The following is a 27,606-nucleotide window of genomic DNA, read 5'->3' as shown; positions in this document are numbered from 1 at the left end:
CTTAGAGGTATCACGCTGATAGGCCACAGGGATTTTATATAAGATGCTAAGAAGAAACATGATGCAAACTGGTTTGAAGAGAGACCAAGGCTTTTAAGACCCAATGGTAGATGACCATTTACTAGATGGTGATAACACTTCTAGGAACCTTTCTGATTTGCAGTTAATAACCACTTCCACTCACAGGCTCCCAGATCACTAATGTATTTTTCCTTCCAAGAGGACGTCTAAATTTATGGAAAAAGAAAATAACATGTATTTGAAAATATTATGGTAACTTGGGGCGCCTGAGTGGCTCAGTCAGTTAAGTGTCCGACTTCACCTCAGGTCACGATCTCACAGCTCGTGGGATCGAGCCACGCATCGGGCTCTGTGCTGACAACCCAGAACCTGGAGTCTGTTTTGGATTCTGTATCTCCTCTCTCTCTTCCCCTTCCCTGCTCGCTTGCGCTCACTCACTCTTTCTCTCTCTCAGAATAATAAATAAACATTTTTTAAAAATTTAAAAAATATTATGGTAACTCTATTTTATGTTTTTCCTAAGCTACCTTCTTTTAAACAAAAGGGACCCAAACATAATCCCCGTGTTTCTAGTGCATATGAATAAATGTGTCTACACAGAAATATCCAAATACACTCAGCAATCAGCAAATAAAAGTTTATGTTTGCCTACCTCCTCCGCCAAAGAGAGCAGCAAAAAATGGGCACACATCCCAGGATGATCATGCCGATCACACCAAGTCCAAACATCCGGAACATCTGTGTAGGCTCTGTTGGTTTAATTATATTCTGTTACTTTTATGACTTAAGCAAGAGAAGAAAATCTGAGCTCTTTCATAAAGCCTTTATAAGCAACTATCAGTGAATGAAGCAAAAAAGAGAAGTATTCTTATATGACAGGTAAATATCTTTGCTACTCTATCAGTAGCAGGAGTTTATGAAATCTTGAAATACAACTAAAAGCTACACTTGAAATACATGCCTCCCTAAGGAAACCTTAACAAAATGATCCTACTGTTTTTCTTAACAGACTATTATGACTCATACTATATATTTCTTCCTATGGCCGAAGTGTGTTTTTTTTCTTGGCCATATGTTATACATCCTAGAGCACTCAAGGAGGGAATTAAACTACGAATAGTTGACTTGTTAAAGGAATGGCTTCTTAAATGTTTACTTCAAATTATAAAACATTAAATAAGAAATCAAGACTTTGCAGGTGAATAAGCATATTTTATTCTTATATTCATTTGGAAATGCATTCTAATATGATTGGGGAATTATAAGTCACGGTACAATTTTTCCCTCCACAAAGGCTGAATGTTTCTTGACACATAATATAAAGACTAAACTGATGAATGAATTATAAACACCGTGTGACAGTGCTGAAACTGTAATACTGTATTCATGATCAGGTTTCAGTTTCCATTATTAATACTAGATGTTCAACAAAGACCTGTAAATTGAATAGGGACTATATTAACCTAAGACATTGTTTTGCATGCACCCTTTTTGTAGTATTTGTTAGTGTTTAATCATATCTAATATGTCCATCATGGGACCAACTGGTAATATGTCCCCACAATCCAAATGCAGGAGCAAAAACAGATGGTCTAGTTCTCAAAACTTTTTAAAGAAAAAACAAATCTTAAGAACCTGATTCAAAAACAATAGAACAAAGAGAAACTAATAAACAAACCTTAACAAGGAACATGCAAGTCTATTGTTACATACTTTGAACGTTATGTTTGAAGACAAGATAAACGGGAAGAATTCTACTCAAGTAGGAAGAAAAGGTGAGAAGAGAAAAATAAGCTAAGGCATGCTCAACTGGTATCTTCTTCCAAGCACTGAAGGTTAGATCTCACAGAGCCTGGAATCTCTGGAACAAGACAGAGATCGACTAAAGCAAAAGAAAAGAGGAGACTAATTTTGAACTGCCAAAGTCATATCAAAGGCTAAGCCGAAACTGTTGATGAATTGAGGCCTGCCCACCTCTGGACTTTTACAGACAGTGTTGCTCGAGGGCTGGGATCCCCCTTTCGGTGTTAAGCTGAGAGATCCAAATTTAAACTTATGCCATTGTGACCTATTTCTTCAATTTTTAAAAACATAAATATAATAAATGTAAGAGGATGAACTTACTATCCTTTAATGGGACAAAACAGTTGATGTTACTGATCTTGAAGGATGAGTAACAGCATTTATATCCCAAACATTCAGTCTTCTTGTAATCTTGCTGCTCGTTGCAAGCCTTCACCACCTGATTCTGCTTTGGAGTGCATGCTTTTACCAACAAAATCCAAGAAAAATAATTCAGTATGGTTAATAAGCACTTTCCTTAATTAAATAATTACTGCAAGACAAAAAAAGAAAAGTATTCAAACTGGTGCGTTTAAATGTTTTTCAATGTTTTATTATTTATTTTTGAGAGAGAGAGAGAGAGAAACACAGAGACAGAGCATGAGCTGGGGAGGGGCAGAGAGAGAGGGAGACATAGAATCCGAAGTGGGCTGCAGTCTCTGAGCTGTCAGCACAGAGCCTGACACAGGGCTTGAACTGCAAGATCATGACCTGAGCCAAAGTTGGACACTTAACTGACTGAGCTACCCAGGCGCCCCTCAAACTGGTACATTTAAAGACTGAATGACATGTACAAATGGTGATGAATGTTGAAAAAAAAGAGTTAAGCTAAAAATTACCACAAAGTTATTTAACATCACATTTTCAATTCTAGATAAATGGCAGAAAAATGTAAATTGTTAACAGGTCATTGGTAAGGTAGTTTTAAAAGGACTATAGATCATAAGCTGAGTAGTAGTAATACAAATATAACACAGAAGGAGCTAAGTAACAAGAACATACCAAATGTCCTTAAAACTAATGCCTTGTTAATAACATAATACCATGAATATCCTCTCACTCAATTCTACTAAGCTACAGAAACTCACTGAATGTGTCAATGAAAATGAATGTAAGTAAAATTCAGTTTACTGTTAGAGTGTAAGGTAAATGATACTATTGGTATTGACCTACTTTCTGTGAACACTTACCATATTGGCACTACGGTATGTTTTAAGATTCTTCCTTTTGACCTTAAGTTATGACTCTATAATTCTGAACAGGCAATGATTTATGGCATGAACAAGAAGATTCATGCAACTGCAATAAATTCATACATATCAGAATCTATAAGACTTGCAAGCTCATAAATAAATAAATAAATAAATAAATAAATAAATAAAGACTTGCAAGCTCAAACAGCTGATTCTTTTAAACATCCTGCTTTGTAAGAGAAACAAATGACAACCAAAACGGCAGATACCAGATTTTTATTCAAAAAGAAAACTTCTACAGTATGGCTTACGGCCAGCATAGATTCAGTTCAATCTTCAATACTGTCAACAACTACAGACTTAGAAAAGTAATAACTGATGTTTTATAATCACTCTCAAGCACTTGAACATCAGCAAAGAACAGTATGATGTTTACAAGCATATTTTTATCTCTTGGTATAGTTTATTATATTCCTCTTTTTTAAAGATTTGCAGTTCCCAAAACTAAGGTAAAAATAATACTAGCTACCATTCACTAGGCACCTACTTGGGCCAGGTACCTTGATTTACACACGTTATTTCTAATCTTTATAACAAACTCTCAAAATGAGTTTTACAACCCCCATTCTAGAAATAAAGAAATGAAGGATCAAAGTAACCTGTGCAAGGCCACAAATTTAATGCATTATCAGTTGCCCTGCATATTCATTTCCCAAACATTTTAGACATATAAGAGTTTGGTCTACTTTGTTGTTATATACACTAGGCAATCTATTCTCAATTCTACCCAGCCCACAGTGACTTCCCTTCCCAGGCTGGAGTGCATCTGGAATACCATGATCAGGGCCCGGTTAGAGATGGTATGGACTTACTATGTGCAGAATTCTTTGCTATTGGCATCATTCAAAGATCACTTTCCAGGAATGGAAATCATAGAAGAGATTTTAAATCACAAAAGAGACTGGACTGGATGATTAAGATCTCATCTAATGCTGAGCTTCTGTTATTTAAAAATTTTTTTAATGGGGGGGCACCTGGGTGGCTCAGTCGGTTGAGTGTCCAACTTCGGCTCAGGTCATGATCTTGCGGTCCATGAGTTCGAGTCCCGCATCGGGCTCTGTGCTGACAGAGCCTGGAGCCTGTTTCAGATTCTGTGTCTCCCTCTCTCTCTCTGACCCTCCCCTGTTCACCCTGTTCATGCTCTGTCTCTCTCTGTCTCAAAAAAATAATAAATGTTAAAATTTTTTTTAATGTTTATTCATTTCTGAGAGAGAGACAGAGTGTGAGCAGGGGAGGGGCAGAGAGAGATGAGACACAGAATCTGAAGAAGGCTCCAGGCTTTGAGCTGTCAGCGCAGAGCCCAACACGGGCCTCGAACCCATGAACCGTGAGATCAACACCTGAGCCAAAGTTGGGTGCTTAACTGACTGAGTCACCCAGGTGCCCCTGAGCTTCTGTTATTTTATACTGCAGTTGGATCTGATGGACTTTATGCCAGATACTAAAATTAACTTTCAGACTTAAATTACTGAGACATTGTATTTTGAAGAACAAAAAGGGTAGAAAATTTTTACCAGGTGTTAAGTATATAATTTTGTCCAAAGAGAGAAGGACTGTGTGACCTCTCAAGCTTCCCTGTCAATCGGTCTCAAGGTTATCACTTTAATGTGCAAGAGATAAATCTTTTACGAACAACAGCCTAATGACAAAACAGCAGACTTTTTTTTAGTGCTTAAGTGGGAAGAGTGTTCCTTTTCAATTATACAGGAGAGGAAATAAATTGGTTAAAAGTATTTCCCATTTTATGAACTTGTAGTTATTCTTTTCAAAGAAACAGCATATACATTTTATAAATAATTAATCACTGTTTTTTAAAGATTTGAATCAACCTGGGTCAGATGTTTCTCTTAAAATGGAACCGTCTGATTTTGTTGAGTATCTCATACAATTGATTTTGACTCAATTTACTGTGCCAGGTTGAAGGAATATTTTGGAAATGCAGATATTCTTATTTAGACTGTTTTTATTTATTTACTTTTTTAATTTTGATTTTTTTAAATATGAAATTTATTGTCAAATTGGTTTCCATACAACACCCAGTGTTCATCCCAACAGGCGCCCTCCTCAATACCCATCACCCACCCTCCCCTCCCTCCCACCCCCCATCAACCTTCAGTTTGTTCTGTTTTTAAGACTCTCTTATGTTTTGGCTCCCTCCCTCTCTAACCTCTTCTTTCTTTTTTTTTCTTCCCCTCCCCCATGGTCTTCTGTTAAGCTTCTCAGGATACACATAAGAGTGAAAAGGTGGCTTCAGTGTTTGTATAATGTTGTTATTAGAGGTAATTATGGAACAGTTTATGTCTGTTATCTTCATTAGCTCTAAAGCTTAAATCATCAGGGCACCTGGGTGGCTCAGCTGATTAAGCATCCGACTTTGGCTCAGGTCATGATCTCACAGTTTGTAAGTTTGAGCCCTGTGTCAGGCTCTGCACTGACAGCTCAGAGCCTGGAGTCTGCTTCAGATTCTGTCTCCCTCTCTCTCTCTGCCCTTCCCCTGCTTGTGCTCTCTCTTCCTCAAAAATAAATAAATAAACATTTCTAAAAAAAAAAAAAAACTTAAATCATCATTTGTTGTTTATGACCAACTTTGGCACTCTCACTAAGCCATTCATTTAGCTTCACAACATAACACCTTCTCAAATTCCTTTTTTTAAAGATTTCATTATTTTTATGTTTTTTAAGTAAACTCTATGGCCAACGTAGGGCTCAAACTTACGACCCAAAATCAACAGTCACATGCTCTACTGACTGAGCCAGCTAGGCAGCCCTCAAATTTCTCTTTCTTCACTCAACTTGAACAGGGTGGTTTTTAAAATTTACTTAAGGGGCTCATTTATTTTGCTATTCTCATTAGTATTAGGTGTTATAATGCCTGTTTTGTACTTGATGAAACCAGTATAGAGAAAAATGAGGAGACTTCTGCAAGATCACAGAAGAATTCAGTGGCAGAATCTGAAATTAAACAAACGGATATAATTTTGTGCTTACATATGTACATCAAATTCTGCTAGAATAAATTCCACATGATTGTTAATAAAAGCTTCATCTTTGTAATTCACATATGTCAATTTATTTGAAGCTTCTCCTTGAAAGGGTACCACATGCTGCAGAAAATGAAACATGTTTATTTGTGGTTAATAATTCTCAGGGGTCATCATGTGCTTGATAAACACATTATATACAGAATCACAAAAAGATGATGTGACTTGAAACCTGAACTCTTTATCATTAAAACAGATGGGAAAACATCTGGTATATTCCGTAACATCAGAGCCACACAGTACCCTGATTAATGATACAGAAGGCATTAATTTCACAATACTGGGTCAGTGACTAAATTTCAGGCAATGCCATTAAGGTAAGTTGTGTAAGGTTTAGATATTTATGAAGGAAAAGTATTTCTATAAAGAGTAACCTGCATTTATGAAATGTCTTAAAAATACTGTCTCAGGTCATCCTCACAATTCTTTGTGGTAAATATTTTCATTAAAGCTGAGGACACTGAGGTTCACAGATGCTATCTTGCCTACGGCAAAGGGTTGAGTCAGGATTAAAACCCAGGTCTATCTCACTCCATTGCCAATAGACCACACTGCCTCCTAACCATTTAACTACTCTTTACAAAATGAGGACACTGGGAGGGGGAAAAAAAAGAACTTACTTGTTGGAAAGAAAAAATTGAACAGAGCTTCCCATGCAGAAGTTTTTTCTGGAGTTTGTCCATCAGCATTTTCACTGCTCCACACATTATATTCACTTGAAGACACAGAATTTGAGGACCCTTAAGAAAAAGTGAAATTATTAATCCCAACATATATAAAGCATTGATCACTCTCTATGGTCCTTTAACAGTAACTATCCTTTGCTTAAATTAACTATGGAAAGCCTAAGAGCTAAGATATTATACTTAAATCTCATAACAGCTTAGGTACTATTAATAATCAGAATGTGATTCTGCTGCGAAACTGAAAAACTAAGTATTAAATTTAAAAAATTAATTAAAAAATTAATTAATTTTAACATTCTTAAGCCATCTACCAACACATCCCATTGCTGTGCTGTAAACTAAATTACAATAGTGAAGTTGCCTCTGACAAACAGCACTGATATTCAGAGGCCCTATCAATTAACAACTTGGAAACAGTATGTATCCCAACTAAATCAGACCCCATCACAGAAACTCTTGGCATATATGTTGCCTTCTTTATTTACTGATAAAAATCAAGGCCTTGGACAATGTAAAACTTTCCTTTCCTTCTTCCTCAATACCTCAAAGAAACTGCATTTAGTTTTCTTTGCACGATTCCTTCCTATATAAGAGGAAAGTATATCTATCTTTGTTCACATAGCATGGATCTGTCCATATTATTCAGTATTTGTCAACACTATCTTTAATAATTTCACAGTATTCCATTATGTGGCTCTATTACAACTGAATTAACCATCTCCCCATAGAAAGACATTTGTTATTCACAAGATATTCATATTATAAAGAACACTGCATAGAACTCCTAGATACAAAGAAGAGACTGGCGGTTGCCAGAGGCAGGCAGTGGGGGTAGGTGAAATGGATTAAGGGAATTAAAGGCACAAACTTCCAGTTACAAAATAAATAAGTCCTGGGGATGAAATGTACAGCATGCTTATTACAGTTAATAAAACTGTATTTCATAAAGTTGCTAAGAAAGTAGATCTTAAAAGTTTTCATCACAAGAAAAAAACATTTTATAACTATGTCTGATGATAGATGCTAACTATAGTTACCGTGATCATTCTGCAATATACACAAATATCTCATCATTATCTTGTACACCTAAAACTAATATAATGTATGTCAATTATACTTCAAGAATCAAAACAAAAAACAGAAAGAAAACTGCAATGATTATCATTGGAACCATATATTTGCAAACAGCTATGAAAATTTCCTTAGGATAAATTGGTAGGGAATGGCTCTTGATCTTGGCCACACTACCCTCCAGCAAGGCTGCCCCAAGGTACACTTCTACCAGTAGTGCAGGCAAGTACCAATATTCTTGCACTCTAGACTTTTTGTTGTTCTTTGCCAGTTTGATGGCCAAAATAATGGTATTCCTTTGGTTTAATTTGCACCTTTAAGTTATCGGTGAGCTTACATCTTCCATAAATTGGTTGTATGGTAGAGAAATTTACCTTCAGTCTGCCACATATGTTAAAAATATTTTTCAAGGTAATCAGCTACATTTATATTTTTTATGATGTTTTGGGAAGTTCAAAATTTTTAAATATTTTATGTAATCAAATCTATCAGTCTCTTCCTTTACCATTTCTGCCTTTCAGGTCATGTTTAGAAAAACATTCTAAATTCTAAGATTTCCAAGGTGCCTGGGTGGCTCAGTCAGGTAAGCCTCTAACTCTTGATTTTGGATAAGCCCATGACCTCACATTCGTGAGACTGAGCCCCATGTCAAATGTGACAGCACAGAGCCTGCTTGGGATTCTCTCTCTCCCTCTCTCTCTGCCATTCCTCTGCTCTTGCATGTGCACACACACTCTCTCTCTTCTCCTTCTCTCTCAAAATGAAAGTTCATTTCATTTCTTCATAATCATATTATCACTAAATATAGATGGTTTTGCCTCCTTTCTTTCCAATACTAACAGCTCATTTCTTTTTTTTCTCTCACTGCATTGCCTAGAACTTCTGAAACCATGGTGAGAAAAAAAACGCTATGATAATGGGCATACTACAGTTGATCCTGACTTTAATGTGAAAGCACTAATGTTTCATCATTAAGTATAATTTTGGCTGCTGGCTTAGGATAGATATTTTTTATTAAATTAAGGGTACATTGCTCTAGTCCTAGTTTACTACAAATTTTCTCATTTTTTTTCATTTTTATTCAAGAACGGAAGTGGGGAAAAATTTTTTTAATGTAAAACAAAATTTTTTTTAAAAGGCGGCGGGGGTGGGGTGCCAGGGTGGCTCAGTCAGTTAAGGGTTCGACTTTGGCTCAGGTCATGATCTCAAGGTCCATGATTTCAAGCCCCGCGTCAGGGTCTGTGCTGACAGCTCACAGCCTGGAGCCTGCTTTGGATTCTGTGTCTCCCTCTCTCTCTGCTCCTCCCCTGCTTACGCTCTGTCTCTCTCTCTCTCTCTCAAAAATAAATAAATGTTAAAAAAAAAAATTAAGAATGGAAGTGGGATTTTATCAAATGTTTTTAATACTTACTGCCACTATATTTCCCCCTGACTATTAATTGTTAAATATTAATATATCTCCCAATATTAAAATATTCTTGCATTCCTTCCAAAACCAGACAGAGACCCCACTAAAAAGGAGAAGTATAGACCAATTTCCCTGATGAACACAGATGCAAAAATCCTCAACAAGACATTAGCCAACAGGATCAAACAATACATTAAAAAAATTATTCACCACGACCAAATGGCATTTATACGGGATGCAGGGCTGGTTCAATATGTGCAAAACAATTAACATGATTCATCACATCAATAAAAGAAAGGACAAGAACCATATGATCCTCTCAATAGATGCAGAGAAAGCATTTGACAAAATACAACATTCTTTCTTGATAAAAACCCTCAAGAAAGTAGGGATTGAAGGATCATACCTCAAGATCATAAAAGCCACATATGAATGACCCAATGCTAATATCATCCTCAATGGGGAAAAACTGAGAGCTTTCCGCCTAAGGTCAGGAACAAGACAGGGATGTCCACTCTCGCCACTGTTACTCACCACAGTATTGGAAGTCTTAGCCTCCACAATCAGACAACACAAAGAAATAAAAGGCATCCAAATCGGCCAGGAGGGGTCAAACTTTCACTCTTCACAGATGACATGATACTCTATATGGAAAACCCAAAATATTCCACCAAAAAACTGCTAGATTCATGAATTCAGCAAAGTTGCAGGATATAAAATCAATGCACAGAAATCAGTTGCATTCCTATTCACCAATAATGAAGCAACAGAAAGAGAAATCAAGGAATCGATCCAATTTGCAATTGCACCAAAAACCATAAAATACCTAGGAATAAATCTAACCAAAGAGGTGAAAAATCTATACACTGAAAACTATAGAAAGCTTATGAAAGAAATTGAAGAAGACACAAAAAAATGGGAAAAGATTCCATGGTCTTGGACAGGAAGAACAAATATTGTTAAAATGTCGATACTACCCAAAGCAGTCTACATATTCAATGCAATCCCTATCAAAATAACACCAGCATTCTTCACAGAACTAGAACAAATAATCCTAAAATTTGTATGGGACCAGAAAAGACCCCGAATAGCCAAAGCAATCTTGAAAAAGAAAACCAAAGCAGGAGGTATCACAATCCGGGACGTCAAGCTATACTACAAAGCTGTAATCATCAAGACCATCAAGCTGTATGGTACTGGCACAAGAACAGACACTCAGATCAATGGAACAGAATAGAGAACCCAGAAATGGACCCACAAACGTATGGCCAACTAATCTTTGACAAAGCAGGAAAGAATATCCATTGGAATAAAGACAGTCTCTTCAGCAAGTGGTGCTGGGAAAAGTGGACAGTGACATGCAGAAGAATGAACCTGGACCACTGTCTTACACCATACACAAAAATAAACTCAAAATCGATGAAAGACCTAAACATAAGACAGGAAGCCATCAAAATCCTAGAGAAGAAAGCAGACAAAAACCTCTTAGACCTCAGCTGCTGCAACTCCTTACTCAACACGTCTCTGGAGGCAAGGGAAACAAAAGCAAAAATGAACTATTGGGACCTCATCAAAACAAAAATCTTCTACACGCTGAAGGGAACAATCAACAAAACTAAAAGGCAACTGACAGAATGGGAGAATGTATTTGCAAATGACATATCCAATAAAGGGTTAGTATCCAAAATCTATAAAGAACTTATCAAACTCAACACCCAAAAAACAAATAATCCAGTGAAGGAATGGGCAAAAGACATGAATAGACACTTCTCCAAAGAAGACATCCAGGTGGCCAACCGACACATGAAAAAATGCTCCACATCACTCATCATCAGGGAAATACAAATCATAACCACAATGAGATGCCACCTTACACCTGACAGAATGGCTAACATTAACAAATCAGGCAACAACAGATGTTGGCGAGGATGTGGAGAAAGAGGATCTCTTTTGCGTTGTTGGTGGGAATGCAAGCTGGTGCAGCCACTCTGGAAAACAGTATGGAGGTTCCTCAAAAAACTAAAAATAGAACTACCCTACGACCCAGCAATTGCACTACTAGGTATTTATCCAATGGATACAGGTGTGCTGTTTCGAAGGGACACATGCACCCCCATGTTTATGGCAGCACTACCAACAATAGCCAAAGTATGGAAAGAGCCCAAATGTCCATGGATGGATGAATGGATAAAGAAGATGTGGTATATATATATATATATATATATATATATATATATATATACATACACACACACATATACACACACACACACACACACACACACACACACACACACACAATGGAGTACTACTCGGCAATCAAAAAGAATGAAATCTTGCCATTTGCAACTACATGGATGGAACTGGAGGGTATTATGCTAAGCGAAATTATTCAGTCAGAGAAAGACAAATATTGTATGACTTCACTCATATGAGGACTTTAAGATCCAAAACAGATGAACATAAGGGAAGGGAAACAAAAATAATCTAAAAACAGGGAGGGGGACAACACATAACAGACTCTTAAATATGGAGAACAAACAGAGGGTTCCTGGAGGGGGTGTGGGAGGGGGAATGGGCTAAATGGGGAAGGGGCATTAAGGAATCTACTCCTGAAATCATTGTTGCACTAGATGCTAACTAATTTGGATGTAAATTTAAAAAAATTAAATTAAAAATTCTGGACAAAAAAAAATATTCTTGCATTCCTAAAATAAAGCCCACAAATGCTAATGCTTTATGTAGGATTTGTGGATCAACATTCCTAAGTAAAGTGTGTCTGCCTTTCCTTTTGTGCTATCTATGTAGGATTTGGCATGGGGTTTATATTTACTTCATAAAATAATATGGGAAGCTTCCCATCTTTTTTCTATACTGAAATTATTTAAACAGCATAGGAAATATTTGATCCACTAAAAGTTTGTGAAAACTTTAGTTTAGTCTGACTGTATTTTGTGGAGGGAATGGTGCCTTAATAACATTTCACTTCTTTGTGCTCATGAGCCAATTTAGATTTTTATTTTCCTAGGAAATCATCCACTTACAAAATTATTATTAGGATGGAATTATAGGAATATTCACTTATAATTTTTAAATCTCCTTTACATCAATGATAATATTCTCTTTCTCATTTTAATGAGAGCAATTTCCATACACATACACTTGAGTAAGTATTCTCAGCCTGTAGGGTACTTTCTTATGATATGAACCTTATTATATGAATATGAGCTTTATTATACATGTTAAATCAAGTTACAGTGTATTATTCAAATGCTCAATATCCTTATTTTTTTTTCTAGGACTAAAAGTTATGTATTACAGTCTCCCACCACAATTGTGGTTCTGTCCATTTCTACTTGAATTTCTAAAACCATCTGTTTTATGTATTTTAACACTATGCATAAACGTTCATTCATGACAGTTTTATCTTCACTGTATATTACACATCTTAACAATATGTAAAATAACCGATTTTGTTCTGTTTGTTTTTCCTAACTCCTACTCATTCAATAGATACACATTTAATGCCTACTATATTCTAGGTTTGGAGGATACATTAGTGAACAAATCAGATAAGATCCCTGCCCTTGAAACTTAACAGAAAACCATGGGGGAGGGGATGGAAAAAAAAAGTTAGGGAGGGAGCCAAACCATAAGAGACTCTGAAAAACTGAGAACAATCTGAGGGTTGACCGGGGGGGGTGGGGGGGGGAGGGAGGGATGGGGGGGAGGGAGGGGTGGGGGGGTGATGGGTATTGAGGAGGGCACCTGTTGGGATGAGTACTGGGTGTTGTATGGAAACCAATTTGACAATAAATTTCATATTAAGAAAAAAAAAGAACCTTGCCCTCATGGGGCCTAAAGTACCGTGGAGAAAACAGGCAAAAAATAAGTAAACTAACAAATTAAATAATTACAAATTGCAGTGAGTGCTACAAAGAAAGTCGTATCAATACAGTATAAGGTAGGGGACCTACTTTAACTAGAGGATGGCCTAGCTGAGATAATATTTAAGCTTAAAAAAAGGATTAGAAGAAGCTGGGCACACAAAGGTCTTGGAAGAGTGCTTCCAGCACAGGGTACAAAAAATGAGATTAGTATTGCCAGGCATACTTCAACAGAGTAGAGGGCTCATTGTCCTACACCATATAGGAAAGGAACTACAATCGCAAGTGGCTCTGACAGGACCAGACACCTCCATTTGTTCACTTGGCGCTCCCCTTCCCCAACTGACTGTCCCGGCATCATCTGAAGAAAGTGTTGGCTGGCAGTAATAGCATACTGTGGCCTGAGTCTCCACTCTAGGTTATCTTCTACAGGTGGTGTGTTTTCTGGAGTCCCTCCAGGACAGAGATTATACCCAACTCAAAGTACCCTAGCCTCCAGCTCCTACCAGACAAGCTTGGCCTTAGCCTGACGTGAAACGAAGGACGCTGCAACTTTTCTCAGTAGTATTTGGCCTGGTCTCCTCTCTATCTTTCAAAAATCCCTCCAAATTTCTGGCATATTGATGGCAGATGGCATCCTTCTTGGTTCCCTTGGTTTTCAACCATTATAGATCTCTTAGTCATTTCAACGGGCATTTGAAATAGAGGAAGCAATTAAACATTTACGCAGGTAGGCACCATCAGTGGCAGCCTGAACCAAGATTCTGCAGCATGTTTAACCTGCCCTCTACCACTGGTTTCTTCCCTACTCTGAAAGACAATTATTTACAAGTTGCTTTGAGCAGTATATCCCGTACCAACAGCATTACATGAGTTGATTTTAGGAGGAACACAGTTGTATATTTAGGATGTATTTATTTTTACTATTTATGTATTTATTTTAAAAGTGTAGAAAGAAATACATAAGATTGTGTGTGTGTCTCTCTCTGTCTTTCCATATGACTAGCATATCAAAACTACCATGACACCAAACAAGGTTGACATAACTCACTGCATGGTAAACCTTTATAAAATCCCCCTTAACATCTCTTTCTTTCATCCCTGGGAGCAACTCAACTGTCCTTTTCTCTCTCCAAAATCTCCCATCAGCCCTCACCCAAGTCTTCTCAGATCTTCCTTTCCACCCTATTAGGCTCCAGACTCTTTCCCCATCCTGAATTGCTTTTCATATGCAGAATAATTCCATCCTCTCTGCCTCTAATTTGCATCTGTACATTCACTAACATGCTCAGCAAACAAAAGATTAGGAGCCCGCTTCCTTCAATGGCAGCAAGAAATGGTAAATAACCAATTATGTTTCCCAGTCGCAAAGAATTTTATTTTTAATTTTCCTGTTAAAAAATAAAAGACTGAAAATCTAACTACATTTCAGAAAACAAACAAACTCAAAGCTGCAGGCTCTATGGCTATGAGACCTGTGTAATCTACAGTCTGGCTCTTAGAAGGACCCTACTCTTGGTTCGATGTTCTTGAAATGTGTAATACATTTTGAACAAGGGATCCCACCTTTTCATTATGCAGATTATGTTGCCAGCTCTGCTCTGCAGGGAGGTCTCTCAGATGAGGAACTGGATTAAATGGTGAGGAGACAGAATGGGAGCAGTGGCTAATGGCATATTGATGGCTAATGGTATCACACTGGAGAAGATTCTGCTGGGACTTTAGTAAGTAGAGGGTCTACCTATGTTGCAGTCTTTCTGGGCTTTGGCCTCGACCTGAATTTGCATTCTGGCACTGCCACATACTAGCTGGTGAGCTTCAAGTCAGTAAACCTCTCTATGCTTCAGTTTATTCATCTGCAAAATGGGGATACTATTTATTTTGAAGGATTAGAAGGATTAAATGAAGTCATAAATAAAGTGCTTAGTACAATGTAAAATGAGTAAATATGTTGTTATATGCCTTTGTTTATTTTTATTGTTTATAATTTTAAATTTAATAACATTATCTTGTTTTCAGGATATTTATTTTTATAAATAATTCTCTTAATAGCAAATATGACCAGCTTTCCATTATAATTGTGCTACACAGTTAGTGTGTCCTTTTACAATAAATATATTTAAAAATAAAAATAAATAAATAAATAAAATATATTTATGTAAAAAAGTGAGGCAGTTTAAAAAAAATATGAAAAACTGGTAACGTTAAGATAACCAAGAGCTGTGCAGGTGTTATACAAATGACTGAGGCAGGAGAAACATTGATCTAGTGAAATCTCAGTTTTTAGACAGGGTAAATGAAACCTAAAGAGGAAAAGTGATTCATCAAAGGTCACACAGCAAGTCAACGTCATAATCAAGACCACTTGGGTCTCCTAGCTCTTAGTTCAGAGCTCCTCCAACCACACCACATACACAAATGGTTAAGGCACGAGCAAGCTTGGTGCTTAATGAGGTACATGGCCAGTAGCCAGACCCTCTCTCAATGTGCACTGCCTCATTCACTCCCCAAGGATAGCAGATAAATGAAGTATTCTAATATAATACAGAAACCAGTCCCATGGTTTTGTCCATGGAGCTAAAGCATTCTGTAAATACCAACTATTAGTCAATCTTTTTTTTTTTTAAATCTCCCTGAAAAATATGTGCAGTGAGGACTGATCCAATAGGTTACAGAGAGTTGGTGGGGGAGGAGGGGATCAAACTCCCAGTCCTGAATCCGCTAGTCTCCTCATCCTGTATGCCACTAGCCTATATGCCTTCTACATAAATATAACCTGAAAAGCAAAGTGGCTTGGGAGCCCAAATGACAATACAAAACTGGAGGTATCCCAGACTTGAGCTACCTCAAGTCCCTCGACTTCAATTTCCATTTGTGGCATTAAATCTAAGAGAACTCACAAGGGTCTGTCTAGAAAGGAGAAGGGAAATTTTAGCTCTAGGATCATATGCCCTGCTTTCACCATTAAACTCCAGCCTGTGGCCAAATTATTTTACCCTTCTGTGTTTATTAGTTTGCTAGGGTTGTTGAAACAAAGCACCATAAACTAGGTGGCTTAAAACAACAGAAACTTATTATCTCACGGTTCTGGTGGCTAAAAGTCCAAAATTAAGATGTCAATAGGACTGGTTACTTCTGAGGCATGGAAGAAAAAGCCTCTCTCCTTGGCGTGTAGATGCCTATCTTCTTCCTGTGTTTATTCATTTGGTCTTTCCCTCTATGAATGTCTAACTCTGTGTCCAGATTTCCCCTTTTTCATAAGGATACCTACAGTCCTATTGGATTAGTGCTCACTTCATTTTAACTTGATTAACTCTATAAAGACCTCTTCTCTAAAAAGGTCACATTCTCAGGTACTTGGGGTTAAAATTCCAACTTTTTTTTATGGAAGGAAGGGACACAATTCCACCCATAACACAGTGCATTTAGTTACATTAATTAAGTTAAATCATTTAAAATGCAAAATGATACTTAATCCATCTAGTCATAGATCACCTCCTCAGAATCTGGGAAATCTGACAATATAAAGAATGAATCATGGATTATTTTAGGAGAAAACATGTTAAACCTATATTGGAAAAAGTCCCCATGGAAATAAAGAAATCACACTGAATAACAGTATTCTTTTTTTGTAAGAGTTCTACTCAAAATAGAAACAGAAAATGAAGAACTCATGGACTAAGAAAAAAATGATGTACAATTTATAGTTTTGTTTTTTAACTTTCTTTTTCAGAGAATGAAAAAGCCCTCAGTTTGTAAGGCTCTCAAATGTATTTGTAACTAACATTTACAAATACAGTAAAAGTAATTCAGAAATACTTTGGTATTTTAGATGAATAGTAGGAAAAATGAATAATTTGAAGTAATATGACTTGCAAGCAATCATTTAAAAAGTATCTTAAGATATCTGTCATGGGGCGCCTGGGTGGCGCAGTGGGTTAAGCGTCTGACTTCAGCCAGGTCACGATCTCGCGGTCCGTGAGTTCGAGCCCCGCGTCGGGCTCTGGGCTGATGGCTCAGAGCCTGGAGCCTGCTTCCGATTCTGTGTCTCCCTCTCTCTCTGCCCCTCCCCCGTTCATGCTCTGTCTCTCTCTGTCCCAAAAATAAATAAACGTTGAAAAAAAAATTAAAAAAAAAAAAGATATCTGTCAAAGAACAGAAATCATATTTTCCTAACTTATGTAAAATAGCTGATAAAAAGAATGCACAGGATATACATTATTTAACTTTGAATTTCATCCTTCACCAAAAGTTATAAACCCACAACTTTATGACATAGTATACAGAAGCCTTTGTTCCATTTACTTACAATGCCCCTGCCCAATTTTTGCCTCCTTCTTTGACTGTGGGAGAACATTGGCTGGGGGGATGGAAGGCACTGGAGCAGGCAGGGAGAGAGAAGTCATTGAGATTAGAGGTGGGGATAGTAGAAGGGCTTTGGGCTTGAGGCTGGGGCTTGAGAGAGGGAGAAAGACTGTGGAAAAGCCAAGGCCTTTGTACAGATGAGGAGACAGAATACCACTGTGAGGGAGTTGGGAGGGAGGGCAGGCCACAGGAGGTAAGGTAGAGAAGGCCCTTTTGAGAAGGCCGACTTGGAGCTAAGGAGAGAGGCTGTGGGGAAAGGAAAAGTATTTGAGTGGGGGCAAGAAATATTTGGAGAAGGAACTGAGAAAGACTTTCAGCGAGGAGAGTGAGGCAGCAAGACCATGGAGTAAAATGAAGGAAAATAAGACTTTGGGGAAGAGGCAGACAGTGCCTTTGAGTGGAGAAGGAGGAGAAACCTGTGAGTGGGGAGATGTGGGGGGAGGCTTTGGAGGGCTGAAAGAGGCATCTAAGAGGACAGTGAGTGAAGAAGGCCTGGAGGAGGGTAAATGAGGAGGTAAAAGAAGGATTTTGACTGAGGGAAGGAAGGGCTTTGTGAAGGTACGTTAGAGAGAGGACAATGTGAATGAAGGTATTTTCAAAGGGAGGGGAGGGAGGGAAGACCTTGTGTGAGAGAAGTAAAGGGCTCTGTGAGATAAAGAAGACCAGTTTTTGAATGAGGGAAGAGGAGGCCTGTAAGGTGAGCCAAGAAAAGTCTGTGGGGAGGTGAAGAATGAAAGGACCTTGACTGAAAGTTGAGAAGAATTTTTGAGCTATAATGATGGAGGGAAGACATTTGTGAACTGCGGTGATGAAGAGAAAGCTTTTAGGAGTGTAAGGAAAGAAAAGAACTTCCTTAAGGAAAAGGGTGAAAGAGGGAAGTCAATTATGAGAGTAAAGGAGGCAGAGGAGGCCACCATAAAAGAAGGGAAGGCCTTGGTATGGGGAAGTGAGCAAGGAAAGGTCTCTGTGAAGGGAGGTGATGGAGAAAGGAATTTGAGAGGTGAGGTAAGGGGGGTTAGTAAGATGAGGTTAGAGGTGGAAGAGCTTTAAGGGAGGGTAAAATGGAGGCTAGTACTTTGATTTTTGCATGTTGATCTTGTACCCTGCAGCTCCGCTGAATTTGCAAGATCAACATGAAAAAATCAATTGTGCTTCTATACACCAGCAATGAACAATCCAAAAAGGAAATTAAGAAAACAATTCCGTTTACAGCAGCATTCAAAAGAACAAAATATCTAGGAATAAAATGTACCCAATGAGGTTAAAGACTTGTACCCTGAAAACGACAAAACATCGCTGAAGACATCTCATTTTTATGGGTTGAAACACTTAATATTGTTAAGATGGCAAGACTGCCCAAAGTGATCTACAGATTCGTAGCAATCCCTATCAAAACTTCAGTGGCCTTGGGAATGCAAGCTGGTGCAGCCACTCTGGAAAACAGTATGGAGGTTCCTCAAAAAACTAAAAATAGAACTACCCTACGACCCAGCAATTGCACTACTAGGTATTTATCCAATGGATACAGGTGTGCTGTTTCAAAGGGATACATGCACCCCCATGTTTATGGCAGCACTACCAACAATAGCCAAAGTATGGAAAGAGCCCAAATGTCCATGGATGGATGAATGGATAAAGAAGATGTGGTATATATATATATATATATATATATATATATATATATATATATACACACACATACACACACACACACACACACATATATATATATATATATATATATATACATACAATGGAGTACTACTCGGCAATCAAAAAGAATGAAATCTTGCCATTTGCAACTACATGGATGGAACTGGAGGGTATTATGCTAAGCGAAATTATTCAGTCAGAGAAAGACAAATACTGTATGACTTCACTCATGAGGACTTTAAGATCCAAAACAGATGAACATAAGGGAAGGGAAACAAAAATAATCTAAAAACAGGGAGGGGGACAACACATAACAGACTCTTAAATATGGAGAACAAACAGAGGGTTCCTGGAGGGGGTGTGGGAGGGGGGATGGGCTAAATGGGGAAGGGGCATTAAGGAATCTACTCCTGAAATCATTGTTGCACTAGATGCTAACTAATTTGGATGTATAAAAAAAATTAAAAGAAAAACAAACTTCAGTGGCTTTTTTGCATAAATGGAAAAGCTGATCCTTAAAGTCACATGGAATTACAAGGGGCCTTGAATGCTCAAAACATTATGAATAAAAGACAGAATTGGGGAACTCACATGTCCCAATTTCTCAACTTGCTACAAAGCTATAGTAATCAAAAGAGGATGATACTGGCATAGGGACAAAAACACAGACCAGTAGAATAAAACTTAAGAGTCCAGAAATAAACCCATAAATCTATGGTCAACTGATTTTCAACAAGGGTGGCAAGACCATTCAACGGGGAATGACTAGTCTCTTCAACAAATGGTGCCAAGACAGCTGGATATCCACATATAGAAAGAATGATGCTGGGCCCCCTAACACACACCATATACAAAAATTAATTCAAAATGGATCCACAACCTACATAGAAGGGCTAGAACCACAAAACTCTTTAAAGAAATCATAGAAATAAATCTTTATGACTTTCGATTTGGCAATGGATTCTTAGATATGACACCAAAAGCACAAGTGACAAAATAATTTAAAAAAACAAATAAATTGGACTTCCTCAAAATTAGAAACTTTTGTCCACCAAAACAAACAAACAAACAAACAAACAAACACATTAACAAGAAACTAAAAAGCCAACCTACAGAGTGGGAGAAAATATTTCCAATTCACATATCCGGAATATATAAAGAACTCTTACAACTCAATAACAAAACCACAAACAATCCAGTTAAAAATGGCCAAAGAACACGAACAGACATTTCTCCAAACATACAAATGTCTAAAAGCACATGAAAAGATGCTCAGTATCATTAGTCTTTACAGGAATACTAACGAAATCCATAGTAAGATATCACTTATACAGACCAGGACGGTGATAACCAAAGAGGGGGAGGATAACAAATGCTGGTGAACTTGGGACCCTCGCACATCGTTCGTGGGCACGTAAAAACGGTTCAATCGCTTTGTAGAACAGTTTAGGACTCCCTCAAAGAATTCAACACGGGATTCCCATATGCCCCGGCAATTTTACTCCCAGGGGCAGGCCCAAGAGAACTGGTACCGCGAAACCTTGTACGGGGACATCCGCGGCACTGTTAGCCACCACAGCCAACACCTGGAAGTGAGCCAAACGCCCACCAAGTGAGAAACGGAGACACGAAATGCGAAATATTCACACAACAGAATATCATTCGGCCACTGAACAGAAAGAAGGGGCGACGCCTGCTCGCACGGGCGTAAATCTCGAGAACGCGACGCGAAGTGGGATGAGCTGGGTCCAGGACACAGGTTCCGTGTTCCGTGGGTACGACCCGTCCCACCGAAGGTACACGCGCAGACGCGGCCAGCCAGGGCGGCGGCCGGGGGGCCGGGGGGCCGGGGGGGACTCACAGGTGCTCGCGTAGTAGCACAGCCCGAGCAGCAGGGCGAGCAAGAGCAGCCGGAGGCACCGGTGGACCCAAATCTTCAGCAGACAACGGCGCGTCTCGGCCCCCAAGGCGCGCAGGGACGCCCGCCAGCCCGCCTGAGGCTTGGCCGTCGCGCCACCCTCGCGCCTGGGGACGCTGCCTCCCGGGTGCGACTTGTCGGCCGGGGTCTCCCCGGTGCACCCCGGGTCGCAGCTTATCACCCTGGAGTGAGGCCTCTTCAGCGAGCCGATCTTAGACCTGGTCCTCTTCCGCAACGACCTCCTGTCGGAAGGCATGGCTCCGGACGGCAGCCTCGCCGAGACGACGCCTCAGGACGGCAGGCCCGTCTCCCACAAGCCCCTGGGCGGTGGCGCTTGCGCGGCACCCCCTCGGCCGCGCGTGCCAACCGTCGTCCCCAGGCCCCGCCCCTTTCTAAGGGCTATGGGCGGGGCGGGGGTGGTGCCTGGGGCCCTCCCCCAATCAAGGCCCCGGGCCGCTAGCGCTTGTGGAACGTCGTCGAAGGAACGAACGAATGGGGCCCGAGGCCCGCGCAGCGGGCGCGTCCGCTCGTCCCAGACGGCACAACGCCTCGCGAGAATCCGACTCCAGCTTTGGCTGCTGATTGTCCCTCAGGTTCAGTCCCTGTGACGCGCTGTGGGCTCTGCGATCCCTACAGTTAGTCCCCGCGGGGCTCAAGACGGTAGCCACTAGCCACATGTGGCCGTTTAAATGTAAATTCTAATTCATTAACATTAAACCGAACAAGGGGGCCGGGGTAGCTCAGGTCCTGATCTCACAGGTTGGTGAGCTCGAGCCCTGCCTCTGCACTGACAGCGGGGAGCCTGCTTGGGATGCTCTCTCCCCTCCCTCTCTGTCCCTCCCCCATGCGTGTGTGCACTAAACCTTTTAAAAAATAAATTTTTTTTGTTTTTGCTTTAACTTTTTATAACTTGTTAGTGTTTATTTCTGAGAGAGAGAGAGAGAGAGAGAGAGAGAGGATCCGAAGCAGGCTCTGTGCTGTTAGCCCAGAGCCAGACGTGGGACTCGAACTCACGAACTGTGAGATCATGACCTGAACTGAAGTCCGGCGCTTAACTGAACCACCCAGGCTCCCCCCCAAAATAAAATTTCTTTAAGAAAAGTGGAATAGGGGCGCCTGGATGGTTCAGTCGGTGAAGCGTCCGACTTCAGCTCACGTCGTGATCTCGCGGTCCGTGAGTTCAAGCCCCGCATCAGGCTCTGGGCTGACGGCTCAGAGCCTGGAGCCTGCTTCGGGTTCTGCGTCTCCGTCTCTCTCTGACCCTCCCCCGTTCATGCTCTGTCTCTCTGTGTCTCAAAAGTAAACATTAAAAAAATTAAAAAAAAATAAAAATGGAATTAAGAAACCAGTTCCTCAGTCACACACGTATCAAGTGCTCAGTAACCACGCGTAGCTTCTAGTGACCATATTGGACAGCGCCAATATGGAGCATTCCTTTCAAGGCAGAAAGCTGGACTGGCAGAGCGGGCTGTGCATAGTGACTATAGGGAACATGGTAGACATTCCATAGGCTGTTGCATTGTAGTAGGAGCTTTTAGGTGGGACAAAATGATATTTGCCTTCAGAGACTTGAAGGTTTAGTTACAAATAAATGGAACAGGACAAAATGAGAACAAAGACTGTGTGAGGAACACTAAAGAGTGCCTCAGAGCACTTAGATTTTATTCCCATCATTTGCCACCAATGAATTGGGCGGCCCTCAGTGCCTTCCTGCCGGGCCTCGGTGCTGCAATGTGCAAATGAGAGAGTTAGCATGGTCTCTAAGCCCCCCTCTGACGCTAAAATCTCACCCTCAGGCAAAATCCCAGTGGCTTGCAAGGTTTCGGTCCCCCTGCAAAAAGGACCATGTAGCTGAGGCTGGTACCTGTTAGCTTACCTCATTCGAGTTTTCAAGGGATGTGAAAACTGCCCCTCTCAACTGCATTTCCACCCTTATTCTTACAATATTTTACTTGGGCTTTCCAAATGGTTTTCTACGGATTTTATTCTATTGTTCTTACTGTTCTCTCCAATGTTAATAGGCATTCCATACGGGGAAAGAGGGAGGAACGTTTCTATGCAAATAATTCTTGAAACTTAGCCTGCTCCACCCCACCCCCACATCCACGAGCGACTTCTAAGGCTCTTTAGTTTATTAAAGGATCTGACAGGAAAAGAACCTGCTTTTCCTTCCTTGTATTTCTTATATATATATATATATTTTTTTTTTTTTTTGGCCTCAGCTTTTCCCAAACTAATTTAACCAGAAGACACCTGTCCCCCACAACACTATGAAGAGCTTCTGAAACTACTGCTTGCAACTCTGAGAAACTGTGAAGTATCTGAGCTTTTACCCTACTTGGGAGTAACGAGGTAGCCTGCTGCAGTTTCATAGATGCTGGCAGAAGGTGCAAGACAACTGGGTCAGAGACAAAAGACGAAGGCTTCCCTGAGATGCAGAAACTTGAGAGACCCATGAACAGTTGCTTCCCACAGCACCCCTGTTCATGTCATAGCACATGTGGAAAGTGACCATGTGACCGGGCACCACGCAGCCACCCGGAGGGCTCAGGGGATTCAGTTAGAGCATATGGGTTGGGCACTCAGCTCTTGACCACTTCACAGGTTGTGCCTTGGTTTCCCCGGCTGCAAATTATGGGCTATGGGCAGCCTGATCGTGAAGATTCCTTCCGGCTCTGGCTTACTGTGACTCGTCCTTGACAGTAGCATTTGGGGAGACGTGGCAGTTCTACAACAGGGCAATACTCCTAAGCATGCCACATTATACCATTAGAAACCCAAATTACTGGGGTGCCTGGGTGGCCCAGTCGGTTAAGCATCTAATTTAGGCTTATGTCATGATCTCACGGTTGGTGAGTTTGAGCCCCGCGTGGGGCTCTCTGCTGTCAGCACAGAGCTTGCTTCAGATCCTCTGTCTCTCCCTCTCTCTGCCCCTCCCCCCTTCAAAAAGAAAGAAACATTAAAAAAAAAAAAAAAGGAACCCAAATTACTAACAAGAACTCAGAGGGACAAAATCCCTAAGATTATGCCTGAGCGATCCCTGGATTACATAACACTAATTCAAGATTGGGGACACAAAAAGCCATGTGAAGTGTCCATTTTGAAGATTATCAGATGGAGACTTAAAATTCTGCACTGGCTTTCCTTTTTCATTCTATAATCTCAAGGGAGCTAAATTTGATACTAGTCAACCCAGACCTAATTAGGGAGGAAAATCTGTTGCATGGGCATGAATACAAGAACTGCTTCATGAGATGGTACATAGCACTGCTCAGAATGTGGCCACTGTTCTTGCGGAAAATTGAGAATTGACACTATTTTTTAAATACCACCACAGACACGAAAAGATGCTCAACCTCGGGCAATCAGGGGAATGCAAACGAATCAACAATGAGGTATCCTTTTACGCCCGTCAGATTGGCAAAATTAATAAATATTCATAAGAATATGCAGAAATAGAAACTCGGTCATTGCTGGCGGAGATGTAAGTGGGTTACAACCACACTGGAGTGCAATTTGACCACACTTTGTACAGTTAAATATCCGCATAGTCTGTGATGCGGAAATTCCTCTTTGAGGTATCTGTCCCGCCATCCACGTGTAAAAGGAGAAGGAGACATGTACAAAGACGTTCATTGTTACGGTGAAAGCAACGTAAACGACGTCTCGCTAGGGAAATGGAAACACGGGGCGGTTCATTCCTATAACGTAGTATACATTGTACACTATGCATGGAGTATACTCGTATATAGTATACTAGTATATAGTACTTACCGATGGTCAGGATAAATCACCTGAGCCAACATAGTCTTTCTCCTGTTCTGCTGCTTTGCCTAGCGGCATGAAGTGGCAGCCCCACCTTCTAGTTCAGTGGAACCACGATTGCGTTCCCTGGAAGAAATAGCCCTCGCTTAGATAACGAGTTTCTAAAAGAGCTGAAACCAGAATTGTGGGAATGAAAAGCAAAGCGCAAAATTTTTGCAAGTGGGTCGTTAGGTACGTTTCGCCACCACCCCTTAGTTGTTAGCCCCCCGCGTCTGGTTACGGGTGAAACCACACTGTATGTTGCTTACTGGCCCTAGTTCAGAGTGCACAACACATCCTTCAAGGCAGTAAGTACCTCAAACTTTCAGGGCGCTTTCTCCTAGCTGGTGTCATACTGGGTTTTCAGGAAATGATTTCATTGTTCTATTAGGCCAAACTTCTTCTTTTTCAGCTGTATTAAGGTACAATTGATAAAACTTAAGATATTTAAAATGTACACATGGTGATTTGATATACTCTGTGAGGATTCCCTCTATCTAGTTAATTAAGACACCTATTACCTTATATATTTCTCTTCTCTTTCCTCTTCTTTTTTGGTGAGAACATTTAAGTTCTACTCGCCTGGCAAATTTCAATTAGATGATACAGTGTTATCAACTATAGTTGCCATGTTTTACATTAGATCCTCAGACTTTATTCATCTTATGGCTGAAAGTTTATATCCTTTTACCAACCTCTCCCTAATTCCCCCGCCTCCCAGCTCCTGCCAATAACTTTTCTCTCTCTGTTTCTGTTTCTATGAGTTTGACTTTTTTTTTTTTTTTTTTTTAGAAATTTGAGATTCCATATATCAATGATACCACAAAGTATTTGCTTTCTCTGTCTGGCTTATTTTCTGAAAAAAAAAAAAAATCACTTATTGGACTATGTTCTAAACAAATTGTTGTGACTACTGTTGAGTTGTAATAATGAATATGTAAGCTTCAATTGGGTGCATTTTCATTACGTATCCTTTAATCAACATTGTATTTACATGGAAGTTAATTTGGAGAACTTTCAGTTAGGCAATCCCTAACACCTCTTGGACCCAACAACATATGCTCATTTTTGAGAAGGAGTTCATCACAGTTAAAATCATTCAAGTTCATTTCAGGTACAGTTCATGTCTCCAATACTTGTGTGTTTAAGCAATGATAGCCCAGTGACTGTAAACACAAAGACACAGGGGCGCCTGGGTGGCTCGGTCAGTTGAGCGTTTGACTTTGGCTCAGGTCATGATCTTGTGGTTCCTGCGTTCAAGCCCCAAATAGGGCTCCCCACTGTCAGCCCTGAGTCTGCTTCAGATCCTCTGTCCCTCTCTCTCTGCCCCTCCCCCACTTGCACTCTCTCAAAAGTAAATAAAACATTTTTTAAAAAAAGTTTCAGGAACACAGAAGTTGAGTTTCTTTTGTTTCTGTTATTTGTGATACCACTCGGAGGTGGGTTTTTTTTTTTTTTTCATGTTTATTTATTCTGAGAGAGAGAGAAAGCTGGGGAGGGATAGAGAAAGAGAGAGGGAGAGAGAATCCCAAGCAGGCTCTTCACTGCCAGAGCAGAGCTCAGCGCAGGGCTCAATCCCAGGAACCGTCAGATCATGACCCGAGTGGAAATCAAGAGTGTGACGCTTAACAGACTGAGTCACCCAGATGCCCCTACTACTTGGAATTTTTAAGTGTATTTAAAATTTATAATACTGAAATAGAATATCAACTGGGAGATACAATGGGGTTGTTTAGTAGGTGGAAATGTTAGCTCATAAATGAAATAACACTTATTCGTGAACGATTTTACTGAATTTGAAAATCTTTACAATTGACATGCATCCTTTTTTGTGCATTGCTGTTCCTCGTTACTCAATTTTTGTTAAACTAGAATGCTATTATTCCTTACTGCAACAGGCCAATATATATATGTAAGATTGTTCCCCTTTTTCTCCAAAAAAGTTATTAATGTAATTAAGAAGTATTAACCTATTGTTTTTCTTCTCTCTTTTTTGCACTTTAATTCTAATATTTAGTTTATAATTTATTAATTTTTCTGGCCTGATTATAGATATGAAGTTCAATAAAAGAAATTTTTCACACTTCCTGCATTTCTTTCCTGGCCATTTATGGTTTTTCATTTCATTTAATGATTATTACTGAAAGTAATTGTGTCATATAGAAGAGAGAAGTGTTGGGGCACCTCGGGGGCTCAGTCAGTTAACGGTCCTACTCTTGATTTTGGCTCAGGTCGTGATCTCACAGTTCCTGGGATCGAGCCCCACATTGGGGTCTGCACTGACAGCATGGAGCCTGCTTGGCATTCTCTTTCTCTCCCTCTCTCTCTGCCCCTCCCCTGCTCTGCTCTCTCTCTCTCTCTCTCTCAAAATAAATAAAGAAACATTTTTAAAAAATAAAGAGGAGAGAAGTGTTAGGGGGAAAAAAAAGTGACCTACTCCAGCATATCTGGTGTGAGATATGTTTGTCATCCAATGAAAGGAAATGCTACCTTTCCTCTAGTTGAGACATTGGGCCTCAGGAAGTCTCTTCCAGAACTGTTGGTTCTAGGAAAACACTACTTTAGGTGGGATCTGGGGATCGGGAACTTGCTGCCACAACTGTTGACTCCAGACCCTCACCAGCAAAATGAGTGCCCTGCATGCCACTTTGCTCCCC

The 27,606-nt window shown here is 39.9% G+C and overlaps 1 protein-coding gene across 2 annotated transcripts in view; it reads right to left on the bottom strand.

The window, feature by feature from the left end:
• FMR1NB (FMR1 neighbor) overlaps positions 1-21,505 on the bottom strand; it is a 34,408-nt gene extending 12,903 nt beyond the window's left edge. The window contains exons 1-4 of one of the 2 annotated variants that reach the window (XM_027054768.2): positions 21,089-21,505; positions 6,778-6,897; positions 2,146-2,286; positions 674-770 (exon numbers count right to left, since the gene is read on the bottom strand). In XM_027054768.2, coding sequence (XP_026910569.1) covers positions 674-770; positions 2,146-2,286; positions 6,778-6,897; positions 21,089-21,401 — 671 coding nt within the window. In that variant the 5' untranslated portion in view covers positions 21,402-21,505. The remainder of the gene's footprint in view (positions 1-673; positions 771-2,145; positions 2,287-6,777; positions 6,898-21,088) is intronic. The other variant, XM_027054769.2, reaches the window with a different exon arrangement.
• Between the last annotated feature and the right edge of the window lie 6,101 nt (positions 21,506-27,606).

Source organism: Acinonyx jubatus, chromosome X, assembly GCF_027475565.1.
Source record: "Acinonyx jubatus isolate Ajub_Pintada_27869175 chromosome X, VMU_Ajub_asm_v1.0, whole genome shotgun sequence".
Taxonomy (NCBI): Eukaryota; Metazoa; Chordata; class Mammalia; order Carnivora; family Felidae; genus Acinonyx; species Acinonyx jubatus.
This window is presented reverse-complemented; position numbering and strand designations above follow the sequence as displayed.